Source organism: Cupressus sempervirens, chromosome 10 (genome assembly GCF_028749045.1).
Source record: "Cupressus sempervirens isolate cs-2001-9-10 chromosome 10, ASM2874904v1, whole genome shotgun sequence".
NCBI lineage: Eukaryota > Viridiplantae > Streptophyta > Pinopsida > Cupressales > Cupressaceae > Cupressus > Cupressus sempervirens.
In genome coordinates, this window is record NC_143127.1 from 15,145,717 (window position 1) to 15,161,059 (window position 15,343).

Sequence of the window (15,343 nt, forward strand, 5' to 3'; positions counted from 1 at the left end):
TTGAGAAACTAAACCAACACTATAAGCAATATCAGGTCTAGTAAGAGTTAAATAATTTAAACTTCCTACCAACTGTCTATACAAAGTTTCATCAACAAAAGGAGTATTCATATCATTCATTAATTTAGTTCCTAATTCACATGGAATTGAAACATGGTTAGATTCATTCATCTTAAATTTTTCTAAAAGATCAGAAGCATACTTGCTTTGAGAAACAAATATACCTTTAGGAGTTTGAAAAATTTGCATACCTAAGAAATAATGTAAGGTTCCTAAGTCTGTCATTTGAAATTTTTGTTTAAGTTGGAATTTAATATCAGAAATCAAAACGTCTGAACTAGAAGTGAGTATTAGATCATCTACATAAACAATAACAATGATAATATCATCGTTAGTATGTTTAATATACAAATTAGGATCATTTTTACTTCTAGTAAAACCTTGAGAAATAAAGAAAGAATTAATTTTAGAATACCATTCTCTAGGTGATTGTTTAAGACCATAAATAGATTTGTTCAATTTGCAAACCAAATTTTCACTACCTTTCTTAACAAATCCAGGAGGTTGAGCCATATAGATTTCTTCATGTAAATCACCATTTAAGAAGGCACTTTTAACATCCATTTGATGAATGGGCCAATTCATTTTAGATGCTAAAACAAGAACTAATTTGATAGTAGGCATTTTAGCAACAGGAGCAAAAGTTTCATTATAGTCTAATCAGTCAATTTGGGAAAAACCTCTAGCAACTAGTCTAGCCTTGAATTTACTAATTTCATTATTAGTATTCAATTTTGTTTTGTATAACCATTTACATGAAACTAGATTCTTGCCAGGAGGTAATTTGACTAAGTCCCAAGTTTGATTAGCAAGTAAAGAGTCATATTCCTCTTGCATGGCTTTCTGCCAATGAGGTTGAGAGTTAGCTTGATCAAAAGACTTAGGATCGTTAGAATTCATAATAGTAGTCATCAAAGCATAATTACAATAATTAATCCTTCTATGTTTAATTCTACCAGATTTAGAAATATAATCATCAGCTTCATTGATTAGGTTTTGAGCCCATTTAGGTTTATGTTTAGTTGTAATGGAATTATCACTAGAGGAAGAATCATTAGTAATAAAAGTATCAGTAGTATCTACTTGAGTATCATGAGTTGTAGAAGGAGAAATAATCAGTGGTACTTGATTTGAAGGATTAAGAGAAGGAGGTTGGTCCTCCACCAGTACAATTTTAGTGCCACTGAATTCTTCATCATGTGTAGTAGAGCAATCATGAACTCCATTTTCTACAATACAAACATCTCTAGCAACTTGAACTTTGTTAGTAGTGGAATCATAAACACGATAACCCTTAGTGTTTTCATCATACCCAACAAACATATAAGGAGATGACTTAGCATCTAATTTATGCCTTTTCTGTTTAGGCATATGAACATAAGGAATAGAACCAAATATCCGTAAATGATGTAAATTCGGTTTCCTACCAGACCAAGCCTCTTCGGGAGTGATAGCCTTGAGAGCTTTGGTAGGAGTCCGATTAAGAATATAAGTTGCACAAAACATGGCTTCAGCCCAAAATTTATAATGCAAATTCTTAGCATGCAACATGCTTCTAGCTATTTCAACAATGGTCCGATGCTTTCTTTTCGCCACACCATTTTGTTGTGGTGTATAAGGAATAGTAAGCTCGTGTTTAATTCCACATGATTTCAAATAAGAATGAAAAGCATTATTCACATATTCCTTCCCATTATCAATTCTAAGAATTTTAAGTTTATACCCAGATTGCCTTTCAACATATAACTAAAATTCAATAAATATATCAAGAACTTGATCCTTGCTATGCAAAAAATAGATCCAAGTTCGTCTATAAAAATCATCAACAAAGGTAAGTGCATACTGAGAACCTTGGATGGAGGTATTCTCCATGGGGCCCAAAAGATCACTATGGACAAGATGCAACTTATGAGTTGCTTGCCATGATTTTCCACTTGGAAAGGGCTCCCTATGCATCTTACCACTCATACAACCTGTACAGGCAATCTTGGAAGGAATAATGTGAGGCAAGCCATCAACCATATTATGCTTTTGCATGAAATTGATATAATCGGAATTTAAATGACCAAGTCTTTCATGCCATATATTGAAATCAATAGAAGTATGTAAAGAATATCGTGAACTAGTAAATTCATGGAATTTAAACAAATTGTCATTATCCATTTTAGCATGAGCAATGACTTTGAGAGTTTGAGGATCTATGATATAACATGTATCTTTGTAGAATTCAACTTTATAGTTCTGACATAACTGTGAAACAGAAAGCAGATTAGTTTTCAAGTCAGGTACATATAAAACATCATGCAATTTACCATTAGGAATAGTAACATCACCTAATCCTTCAACTTTACAAATCTGATTATCAGCTAACTGAATAGGAATGTTAGCAATATCAGGTTGTAAAGAATCAAAAATTTCTTTATGGGAAGTGACATGTTGTGATGCACCACTATCAACAATCCATTCTAAAGGTCTACAAAGATTAAAGCTACAAGTAAAAGCATGACGAGGATTAGAACTAGTCGAGTTACCTTTTTTATGGTTTGAGGTTTGATGATTGTTACTATGATTCATAGGTTTTTTATCATTTTGCTTTTTAAAACAATTATTGACAATGTGACCATCTTTGCCACAATAAGAACAATGAGGTTTGGAATTGGAATGGTTCCTTTGATTATTAGTATTACGAGTATTATTAGGATGATTGGTATTATTATTATATTTGGCATGAAATTTATTGTTGGAATTATTTGAATTAGTATTAGATTGTTTGTAATTATTATTATTGGAACGAAAATTATTAGTTGAATTTCTAGACACAAATGCATGTTCAGTTGATTTGAGGGTACCAAACTGAATTAGCTTAGCTTCTTCCTGTCTTAATAAAGTTTTAAAAATAACATAAGTTAACTGAGAAGTTAAAGTAGGAATAGCAAGCTGTGCATGAATATGAGTTATAAACTATTGAAACTGTCTAGGAAGACATTTTTTAAGAATAAGATGAATTAAACGAATGTCCTCTAATTGAACACCTAAAGCCATAATTTGACTTTTAAGAGAATCAAATTTTAAGAGAAATTCATCCATACTTTTAAAATCTGCATACCTGAGATCTTCGAGTTGATCCTGCAATTGTATTTTGCGGTATTCATCGCTACTGTCATACTTGGTTTTCAAGATGGACCATGCATCATGAGCTTTAGAACAGTGAGCAATTAAGACATATAAATCTGGAATAATGGAAATACCAATTAACCCTAAAGCTTCTTCGTTTTTAGCTTTCCAAGTATCTTTCTCGTCTTGAGTAGCCACTGAACCGGGTTCAAGAGAAGGGTCAGTGGCTATTTCGAAGAGGTGTTTAAAACGAAAAATAAATGAGATATGAGTTTTCCAAGAATGATAATTAGAATAATTAAGTTTTATTTCTGGAATTAATGTTGACATGATTAAGAAAAAAATTCTTCTTTTTTTATTAAAAAATTCCTTAATTTGAAAATCAGATTAATTGAAAAAAAGTTGTTAAATGAGAAAATTTTATTAATGGAAAAAAAATTGTTTTTTTTTATAAGATTAAGATATATATATTTTTTTAATTTCAATTATTTGTGAGAGAAAACAAGAAAAAAAATTATTAAAATTAAAAAATTGATTTATTAAAATTAAAAAAAAAACAATAATATAAACACGTTTTATGAGTTTGATTTTTTTTAATAAATAAAACAAAATTTGGAAAAAAAATGAAAAGGTGGGCAAAGAGGGGGAAAAATTTTAAAAAGGTTTTAAAAAAAACGGAGCCCTGGCGGTGGCTGCTGTGTGGCAAAAGGGTGGCTTTGGTCGGTGGAAATGGTGGGTCAGAGAGTTTAAAAAATGCGAATAGGATAAGGATGCGGGCTCTGCCCGCGCAGGCGGCGGTTGCCGCGTGGCCTGGATGCAGGCCGCGCCGAAAGGTTTGCGCCTAGTGTTATGGGGGCGGCGGAAGCGGTGGTCAAGGGTTTATATTGCGAGCGGCAATGAAGAGGGCATGAGGGCAGAGTTGCAGATCTGGCGGCATTGCAGACTGGTAGCGCGCGGCGGTGCGCAGCGGCGCAACCGGCTGGCGTCGGCGAGAGGGTGTCGCACAGCGGCGCGGCGGCGCCTCTGGGAACGCGTGGTGTCACGCGGCGGCGCGGGGGTGGTGCTGGCTCGCAGCAGCGACGCGGGGGTGGCGTGCGGGTGGCGCGTCCGCCCAACAAATGAATATAAAAAAAAATGTGTGTTTTGAAAAAACAACAAAGTTATTTGATTTATAAGGATGAAAATCCTATAAAAAGATGTATGTTGTATGCTTGAAATTTTCAAGAGCATACAAAGAAATATAGAAAAAAAAAAATTTATTTAAAGAGTAGGAAAATTTTTGTTTAAAATGAGTATAAAAATTAGAGAGTTATTTAAAACTTTACTAATGTAATACTTTTTGTTTTGGCGGCATGCCGTCCAAAACAAGAAAAAAATTGAAATTTACCAAGAAAACCCTTTGGCGGCAAGCCTTCCAAAGAGGGTTAGTAAAAAAAATATGAAGCTTTACAAGAAAACCCTTTGGCGGCAAGCCTTCCAAAGAGGGTTAGTAAAAAAAAATATGAAGCTTTACAAGAAAACCCTTTGGCGGCAAGTCTTCCAAAGAGGGTTAGTAAAAAAAATATGAAACCTGCATACACAAGATTTGTTAAAAAGAGCTAAAATCACAACAAAAACTTCTTTTCTCAATAACGTCTCCAAATAAGGTGTGCTCCAATGAATGGCAACCTTCACCACAAAACTTAAAACAAGGATTAGATAACCAAGCTCTGATACCATGTAAGAAATGATAATGTTGAGCAAGAAACGAGAAACAATCCAAGTAAGTTAAGTGTGAAACAATGTTACCATAAGATAAGAAAACTCCAAGAGCATACACCAAGATGGTTCAACAATGGAGACAAGGATTTATAAGGGGAAAGCAAAGAAAACCCCTTGTGAGTATTATGAATGAAGGCAAATGCCTAGAGAAGAGAGAGAGAGAGTGTTGGAGCAAAAGTAGCTCAATACAATAACATCAAGTGCTAAGAGTGTTGAAGAAAGAAGGAGGAGCATCTCTTATATAGAGATGAGAGAGGAGTTGCATTTGTAACTCCCATTTCTATGAATGCCACATTCATAATAGGTGTGTGTAAAGTGTCACAATCCTCTTAAGGAGGATAAACTAAATAAAGAGATAAACAAGAGTTGTCCTTACATGTGGAATAAAGGACAAACAATGACATGTCCTCCACATGTGTACAAGTGGACAAACTACATTTAGGGACCCTTGGAATATCCCAATTAATATATATCCAAGGAAAGATTAACCTTTCTAACATAGGTAAGAAGAAATCTTATAGTCATTTTGAAAAGATGGTATTTTAGGTCTTTGATTTTGAACAGACCAATCTATGAGATCAAGGTGAATTAATCAGAGTGGGGAAGCTTCAAGGTTGTTAATACAAAAAGAGTCATCTCTAGTGACATGCAAAGTTGAGCCTATAGTAAATGTTGCAAAGGACTAGATCAAGAATATACCTAGAGGAACTAGTGTGATCCACTAAAAAATTTTGCAACTAGACTCTTTGACTACATTTGGTTGGGTTGCATAGGTGTGAATAACATCCACTTCTTATTTACAAGATGTGTCTAATAGGCTTTCCCATTCATACTTGTGAGAATCTGTACTCTAGTCTCTAGTAATTAGATGAGCAATATTTTTTCTAATCTAACCTCTATTCATGTCTTCATGGTCGGATCCATTTTGTTCTAGCTATCAAGAAGTGTCATCATCATGATTAGTAATTAGTAGTTCTTCTCCCCAAAGGAGAGAGGTTTTAGGCATAAAGTCCTCATCGTAAAAAGTGGTAGCAACAAAGGGAGGATCATCATCCTTTGATTTGCTAGACATGGGTGCACTTTGATCAAAATGTTGGTATGTTGTCTTCTAACCCAAAACCTAGACCAGCAGTATCTCAAGTATCATGACCTTGAGTATGACTTAAAGGATAAAGTAGAGCTTTTCTATTACTAGTTAAAGGACCCGTGGCCCTGATAGCCCATGTTTGCAAGAAGTTTATATCCTTTTCCATAATGTTTAGGAGAAATGGGAGTAGTGACTACGACTTCCTCCTCATCTTTCTCTTCCCTATAGATCCAATCTTTAATTGCTTGTTCTTCTTTCTCTACTTCTAGGGGAATTGAGGACTACACAAAAGTGCCAAAAAGAGTCATGGTAGAAGCAAAAGGTTTCTTTTTGGTAGATGATTTCCCATAAGACTGATGAGAAATAGGTAAAGCAACAATAGAGTCTAGAGTGTATTCACCCATGCCAAGGCTCATCATTTTCAATTTATGTTCACACTTTGTAAAGGATGGTGTCAACTCATGAGAAGAGTGATTATGCAAAACTAGTGTTTCAGTAGTAGATAATGTATTGATAGACATAGATTTGTCATCAAGGACAACTATCTCAGTACCATTGAAGGGGAATTTGATGCATTGATAGTATGTAGAAGGCATTGCTTGCATGTCATGAATCCATGGTCATCCCAACAACAAATTGTATGAAATTGGTATGTCTAGGACTTGGAAAGTAACATCCATCTCAACTGGACCAACTCTAATTGGAAGTACAATTAGACCTTTGGAAGGTCTTTCGACCTCATCATAGGCTTTTATAGTGATCTTGCACCTAAGGTCGATGGAAAATTCATACATGCCCAACTATTGGATCACATTAAATGAAATGATGTTTAACTTTGCACCATTGTCTATCAAGACTTTATGAATGTGAGTATGAAAGATTTGGACTTTGAAATGGAGAGCAAGGTTATGGGGATGACTAAGAACTTGGTTATCTTCTTCTAGAAAAGGTGAGGTAGTGAGGTGAAGAGATATGATTCACCATAGCTTGGAATCATTCCACATCAATATTTGTGGGAATGTTAGTAGAACGTAGAGCTTTTTCAAGGATATCCTTGTGCAAAGGAGACAATTCTAATAATTCAAAATTAGAAATTTGAGTTGAGATATGCTACAGTTGGCTAACAAGGTCATATTTGAAGATCCTATAAGTAGTTGATTGTTTAGAAGATGAATCATTCTTAGGATCATGAGCAACTTTTAGGACAACCTTAGATTGCCCCCTAGTGACAGTGTTTGTGGTTCACTTTCTAAAGAGGAAGATTTAGCCACTCGGAGGACCACTTTAGGTCTGGTATTGTAATGGTGTTGACAAGAATTTTTTGTTTTTAGGAAAACCTTAGGTATGTCATCTTTAGAAGCATAATTGGTCACTTTTCATTATTAGGACTAGCCATGCAAAGATATTCAATGGGCTCAAGCATGCCTATAAGGTTTTCTATGTTAGCATAGGCATAGCTGATTTTGGCATCATGATTCTTTTTAGCAGCTTTGGAGGTCTCACCTTTCTTGTATTATAGTAAGGGTTTTTTAAAATCTTTGTGATGAGCATTTTTGATGAGACCATTTGTGACAACTTTACTAGCTTCAATGAGATCTTGAATTATGTCTTTGAGTTTGAAACAATTTTCAGTGTTGTTACCCTTGCTTCGATGATAACTACAAATGTGGTCCTCTCTCCACCAAGGAGATCTAATGGATGGGTCATAGGGATGGGAGTTATCTGGTAAAGTAACCAACTTGTTTCTAATTAAGGTTTTTAAGACCACTTTGTAAGGCTCAACCATTGGTGTATAAAAATGTCATTTTTTGGTAAACTTAGAGCTCTTGTCAGATGTTTGTGGTTTCAAACCTTCTTGTTGTTTTGTAGTGTAGATAGCATTAGAAAGGTTTAAAATAGGTTCCTTGGTCTTAGGAGTGTCCACTACTCTATCATTGACAACATATTTATTTTTATTCCAAGGTTTGCCTTTGTCTTTACCATTTCCATTATTATATTTGTCTTTGCTTATAACAATATCACCCCTTTTGATAGCAACATCTTCAATGCGATACACACTCTCAACCATGGTATTGAAGGATATGAATAATTATTTTCTTAAATCAAAGTATAGTTTAAATACAAGCATGTTGAAAAAAATTTCAACCTACTGAGGGTAACTAGAGTATAGGGATCTCCATCATTGAAGGTATGTTGCAAAGAGTTCTCCTTGTTTTTTCTTAATTTGGCATAAGTCCAACATAGTTACAAGATATTGAATGTTGTAAGATTATTGTTGGGTAAAGCGTTGTGATAGCTTGTCAAATGTTTTAAAGGGGGAGTCAATTTTGTGAACCACACCATAGCTTGTCCTCTTAGACTTCTAGGAAACAAATGCATAAGATAGGAGTCCTTGTTGAGCTATCATTTTGCATGATGCTTAATGGAAAGAATCCTTTTAGACTCCTCTCTTGAAAAGCTAATCCAAAGATCAATTCCAAGGTTTCAAGTGATCTTGTGACCTACTAGAATCCACTCAATTGAAGATAAATGTGAATGTTCATGAGGATGCCTTTACTAGTTCTGAAATGATTTGGATAAGATGTATGATTTGATTGTTGTCTCAAAAAGAATAACCACACAAAAAAGGAATATATTTTTGTATTTTTTGTTTTTAAGATGAATGCAATCTAACAATGCAACTATATGAAGTCCTAATTTAACTAAGGGGTTAGTAAAACAAATAATGAAGGTAGGGGAATAAGAAATTTAAGAAAATAACATGAAAATTAAATCCTTAGAGACATAAACCATAGTACAACATGTCTGTGAGTTAAGCTTTTGAAAATATTGGTGGGTAACCAATGAAAATAGAAGTGGCACTTCCTTAATTCCACTGATGCAATCATCAATGGGAATTTAGTAACCATAAGATGTTTCACTTTTCATCAAAACACAAGGCCATAGAAAGTGCCCTCATGCGAGACAAAAAGTTATGCAAGAACAATATGATGATCTCTTCTCAAACTAAGCACGTCAATAGAATTTGTAGACATGTAGAAAACACCAAAATTAAAATATCGCATAACCAGAAATAGCACAATAAACTTTTGGCTCAATTACATTCCATGAACATAAATGCACAAAATATAACACGCTTAGGCAACAATCACTCCACTCCAAATGTGAGCACCAAAAGCAGATATTATTTTAAAATAATAGTGGCCTTGATTATATATTACATTCCCATATTTATAAGAAATCTTCTCCTCAATTTGTGTTCAGAGTGAGAGATATCTTTTTGCAATCATATCGTTCTAAAGTAATAAAATAAATCTATTTATGTACAAACTAACTATCTAATTGGTGCTAAGTAGGACTCCGTCCATTTTATATCATTAATTGGATGCATGAGTCTTTACATGTCATAAAACAAAGAAAGCATGAAAGAATAAGAAAGAGAAAGCCTTCAGATGATGTAGAAGTGATTGGGAGTGGTCAAAATAGAAGCTCCATCTTCACTAGGTGTCCGTAGGAGTTAAACTACTGCAAAAATGTGTTTCCAATGCAGGAAAAGTTGTAAATTTAGAACTAGTAGTTAACTGTTAGCACACCTCTTAATTCTTCAAAATCTACCTGAACACTACTAAAAAAATGTACCGATGCACTAGTGCACCTGCACACCTTAGAAGCAAGCTCCAAAATGCAAAATTTCAGTAAGTGTCAAAATCAAAATTATGGCATCTAAATTTTGTTCCCCTTTATACCAGAGCTATGTCTGGGTATTTTCCCTTGAATTTCTCAATGATCTTAATGACATGAGCCACATCTAGCAGATCTAAGGCTGCATAATTTTCTTTCACATTTTTCTTGTAGTTGCCCACCTCGATACGAGTCTCAACAAAATCTCCAAGTTTCACATCTAGTTCAAGTAAAGCATCTTCTATTCTAAACACTTGCTTGATATCATCATCATCATTAGCCTCCTCAAAAGTTCTCCAAAATTTCTCCACTACTACCTGTACTTGTATTAACTGTTAGAGTAAATAATTAATTAATTATTTATTATTTATTCTATTACTTAAGCTTACTTAGGTTAATGCATTTAATATTTAGTTGTAGTGATGAGTTGTTGACAACATGGGAGTTTGTTTCCTTCTAGCATGTTCCACCTTTTTGTGGATACTTAATTGTCAACCTTATCTTCTACCACTTTCTAGCTTGTTCTACAAGCTTCCATTAGGCCTTTATTTTTGGGCTCTCTCATTGTATCTCTCATTCCATTCTCATTGTAAATACATTTTCTATGTTTTTGCAATATCTCTCTCTCAAGTCCATTTAGGGTTTTTCCAAGCTCCACCTCTTCCTTCTTGGTTTCCCTTCAACAAGTTATTTGCATGCAGGTGATCTTGGTGAGTTGTGGAGTTGGATTTCATCAACTCCTACATGGTATCAAAACCTCCCTATTGCTACTTTGTTGAAGGTTTTTTGAAGCCACAATTCAAAGACACAAACCCTAGTTTGTTTATGCTTTTTTCTTCAATTTGGGGGAAAAGCATTTTTTCAAAGCACTTTGGGCCCAAACGGACGATGCCATTGGATCCAAAAGGTCATTTACAGTCAAGATTCATATAAAATTTGTCAATTCTGGAGATAGAGCTTTGGGAGGAAAAAAAAATTTGGTTGTAGGCCCTTTTATATGGTCGTATGGACAATTTTTGGAGAAAAAAAATTGAAAATTAAAAAGGGCGCACTACTGGGCAACCACCACCTAGCAACCACCACCACGTAGCCCATGCTTCACTTGTAGACTGCCATAGTCGATTGTGCCACTACTGGGTAGCATGGGCCTGGCCACTGCCCATCCTTTGCTTTCTACACCCATTCCCACCTCCCACTTCGTTGGTGCCACCTATTCCCTCTTCTCTGACGGTTCTACTCCCTCCAACTTAGCTCCTTCATCGCTAAGCTCATGTGGACCCTGCCACATCACCTGACCAGTTAGCATGTGCCACATGGACTGCCACATGACATTTTTTTTGTTGTAATGGCTGCCAAGTTGTCAATTTTTTTCCAGTGATTTGGTGATGTCAGCACTACATCATTAGCCTCTGTTAGAAACAATAACATCGAAATGAATTAAAAAAAGAAATTATCAATTAATCCAAGAGAGTTTGTGAAAATAGTTACCATAAACTCAGATCCAAAGAGAGAATGAAAGAATGAACAACCACCAATGAATCAACAAGAGGAAACAAAGATTTGAAAGGGGAAAGCAAAGAAAACCCCTTGTGACATTATGAATAAGGAAAATGCCTAAAGAATGAAAGAAGGAGAGAGAAGAGAGAAAATGGTGCCAGAGGCTCATTACAAGAACTGCATAGTGATTGTGTGTTGAGAATGAGAGAGAAGCATCTCTTATAAAGAGATGAGAGGAGGAGTCATTTGTAACTCCCATGTGAATGATTGCCACATTCATAAGTGTGTGCATAACAAGTGTCATAATCCTCTTAAGGAGGAATAAACTATTTTCTTTAATAAAGGAATTACAAAAAAAAGACTTGTCCTCACATGTGGACTAGAGGACAAAAAACTTAAGGGATACCTTGGTTTATCCCATTTAATAAATACAACCAAGGAAAGATTACCAATTCTAACACCCCCCTTTAATCTTTACTTGGGGAAATTACATCAAAGGGTATTAAACCCAAATTTTTACAATGAAATTCTAAATAGCAGCAATCTTGATCTTCAATGATGCAAAAGGTCTCTTGTGAGTGTATGTAGATCTTCGTAGAGCCAAGAGAGAAGTGGATAGGTCATTAAAGTACACCAAATCTTGTATGTGCTGGATGGATTACCTGAACAACATAGACACAAGAAACAAGACAAACATCCACAAGAAGTATTTCATCTTATATGCAAATTAGAAATCCTTTGAATAAGGATAATAAAACTCTCATAGAGAAACAATGAGGAAAATACAATTATGTTACCACAAAGCAATGGAGATAACCTAATATAAAAAATGAAGTATATGCTCAAAATATTATCAAAAAAGTTTGATCAAAATTCTCATGAACGGGATATTATACTAATGTACTGATGACCACAGACAAGGCCAACTAATGATACGTGCATCAACATTGCATCAATCACGTGGATATAGACAATCCACTTAATGAATCATCCCACTGCAAGTTAATGGGTGATCAATCCATAACATGCATGACTCATGATCTAAGCAATAAAGTATGTAGATCATTATCACATTAATATATGGAAATAAAGTAAAAAGAGAGACATGCTGATCAAATTAGTATTATCATGATTTGTTAGGATACTCAAACGAATGGATTATGAGGGTGTAACAACATATTGCCTTCAAATTGGAAATCCATCATGGACAAGCAACTTCATTGCCACGAAAAAAAACATCATGGGTCAAAACAACTTTCTCAAATAGAGTCTCCAATATTGGAGTGCTCCAAGATATGGTAGCCTCGTCACCTATACACTAAAAAATGAGCAAGGTGTAGGAAGTCATACCATGACTAAATCAAAACTAGGAGCATACACCAAGGGGATAAAGAGATTGAAATGGGAAATCCCCATAAAATATCATCCTCGCATTGAGGAACAAAATGGAACAACATGGAGAGAAACTCCATAAATATCAACCTTTCAAAGTAAAGCATATAGAATCAAATGGAGGGAAACTCCATATAAATATTAATCTTTCAAAGTGGAACCAATAGAACCAAATGGAGGGAAACTCCATAAAGAAATTATCCTATCAAAGTGGAACAGATAGGATCAAATGGAGGGAAACTCCATATAAAATGAGCGCACACCAATATAGGATGGAGGTATACTCCATGGGCCAGATAAGGAAACTATTTATCAGTTATAATAAGGGGACCTACATAGTTATCCTTGAAAAAAATTGGCTCCCTATGCAACTCAAAACAAAATATCATATAAATCATGTATATCAATGGTATAAAACCATAAAGTGCCAACATGGGCATAGAATGATGCTATAATTGCATAATAGTGCAACTATGTGCACATTAAAATATCGCAATAAGGTCAAAGGCAAATGTGAAAGATAACTCATAATCCAATCAAAATGAATTTAACTTTATTTTCAAAATGTAGAGATCCAAGGATGATCAAAATAAACAAAATATGTATATCGGGTATAAAACTCCATTGAAGGTAAACATGAGTACTTAATTCATTTTGAGAAGGTATAAATCAAATTCTGAATTATTATAGTCATAAAATTATATATTTATCTGGGTATATATGTGTGCACCCATATATACTTAAATAAATATATGATAAGTCACAATATTGAAAGGATCCTTAATATATATATATATATATATATATATAAAGTAGAATGAACATTTTGAATAAAGACAAAATCTTCTTAAATAGTACTTTTAGATAATAGAATCTAATCACAATTATTAGGAATGATTGCCAAAATAGAGTGCTTTTTTATATAAAAAAACTGAATTTTCAGAATGATAAAAGCCGAAAAAGCATCTTACATGAATAGATAACGTGGCTAATTAGCAACAACCCTTTTTTTTTAGCAATGATTTCTCTTTATCATGTAATGCTACAAATAGAAGACTTAGAATAATACTCTAAAAATAATAATCAAGAGTTATAAAAAGTTGTCAGAGAATATCAGCTTAGAATAGTTGTTGTAACAGGCGAATAATAATGCAATCCTACAAGAAAACGTTAGAGGAATAATAATCCTGCAACATGCAAAACCGTTACTAAGGAATCTGCATATATCCTTAAAATATAAAGTTAAAAAATAGATTTTTCAAATGTATCTAACTAATACAAATTATAATTATTAAATTCAAACATACAAGTAATAATTTATAACATATTTGCTAGCAGCCCAAAAGAACAGGTGCCAGTTACCAAATTTAAAATGAATAATGATTAACATATCTACATGAAATGCACAATAGGAATAATATCATACTTATGAAAAGAAAATTGACACAATCAAGTGGAAGAAAGAGGGAATGGTATTATACTCCAGAGATATTGAACGAGCTGCAAACTCAAAAGACTAAGCTAAGAAGGTAAGAAAATAATGAAAAGTGTCAGCTAATGCAGAAACATGCAAAGGAACTCGAGGAAAAGAGAGCAAGAATGGAAGCAAAGGATTGGGATTGACAAGAACTAGTTTTAGGTGTTATCCAAGTCTTGAAATTTCACAGACTAGGCCTAACCTCTCAAAATCAAAAACGAAACGAACCAGGTCAGGTATAAATAAGTCCATAGGAAAAGGTTAGAATCACTGACAAGAAAAATAGAATTTGAAGTAAATCATTACAAAGATGTTTAGGAATTAGTATGATACAGATGTGACCACATGGAGTCCTGCGGGGAGGTTGTTCCAAGTAGAATATGCAATGGAAGCAGTCAAGCAGAGCAGCACTGCAGTTGTATTCAGATCCAAAACACATGTGGTTTTAGCAAGTGTGGGGAAGACTAATTCTGAATTTTCTTCTTATCAGAAGAAGATTTTCAAGGTAGATGATCATATTGGAGTGGCCATTGTAGGGCTTACTGCTGATGGACATGTTTTGTCTCATTACATGAGGTCTGAATGTATTAATTATAGCTTTCTTTACGAGTCCCCACTTCCTGTGGGAAGATTGGTGGTGCAGCTAGCAGACAAGGCTCAGGTATGCATTTAGCGATCTTGGAAGCGATCGTATGGTGTGGGTTTGCTTGTTGCTAGATTAGATGAAACAGGACCTCATCTTTACCAGAACTGCCCTTCTAGAAATTATTTTGAATATCAAGCATTTTCCATTGGTGCTCGCTCCCAAGCAGGCAAAACTTACTTGGAAAGAAAATTTGACACGTTCCCAGACTACTCACGTGATGAACTTATTCAACATGGTATAATGTCAGTCAAGGAATGTTTGCAAGAAGGCAAAAAAAAAATAATGCATGCAACAACAGTAGATTGAATCCAAAGATTAAAAGAACTTACAGGAAATCCAAAATCACAATAACAAATGCCACAGATAGAGGCCAAGAAAGGAGATAAAAACAGAGCAAACGCTTAGAAAGAAATATAAAGAAATTTTTTTAAAAATAGAAATATATAATAAATGTATTAGTTAAGAGACAAATAAGATTAGAAGTTGCTCACAACTTCTAAAAAGAATATATAAATAAAGAAAAAAAATTTTAAAAAATAAAAAGTTGAGAGATAATATTAAAAAAAAAGATTTTATTAATAGAAGTTACATAAGAATTTAATCATAAATAGGATTTTAAAATAATAGA

At 34.2% G+C, this 15,343-nt stretch overlaps 1 protein-coding gene across 1 annotated transcript; it reads left to right on the plus strand.

Moving 5' to 3' along the window:
• The first annotated feature begins 14,278 nt into the window (after positions 1-14,278).
• On the plus strand, positions 14,279-14,904 carry LOC149532335 (proteasome subunit alpha type-1-B-like). Its single transcript, XM_089804582.1, has one exon. The coding sequence runs from the start codon at positions 14,455-14,457 to the stop codon at positions 14,740-14,742; it is 288 nt and encodes a 95-aa protein (XP_089660708.1). The 5' UTR covers positions 14,279-14,454; the 3' UTR covers positions 14,743-14,904.
• The last annotated feature ends 439 nt before the right edge of the window (positions 14,905-15,343 follow it).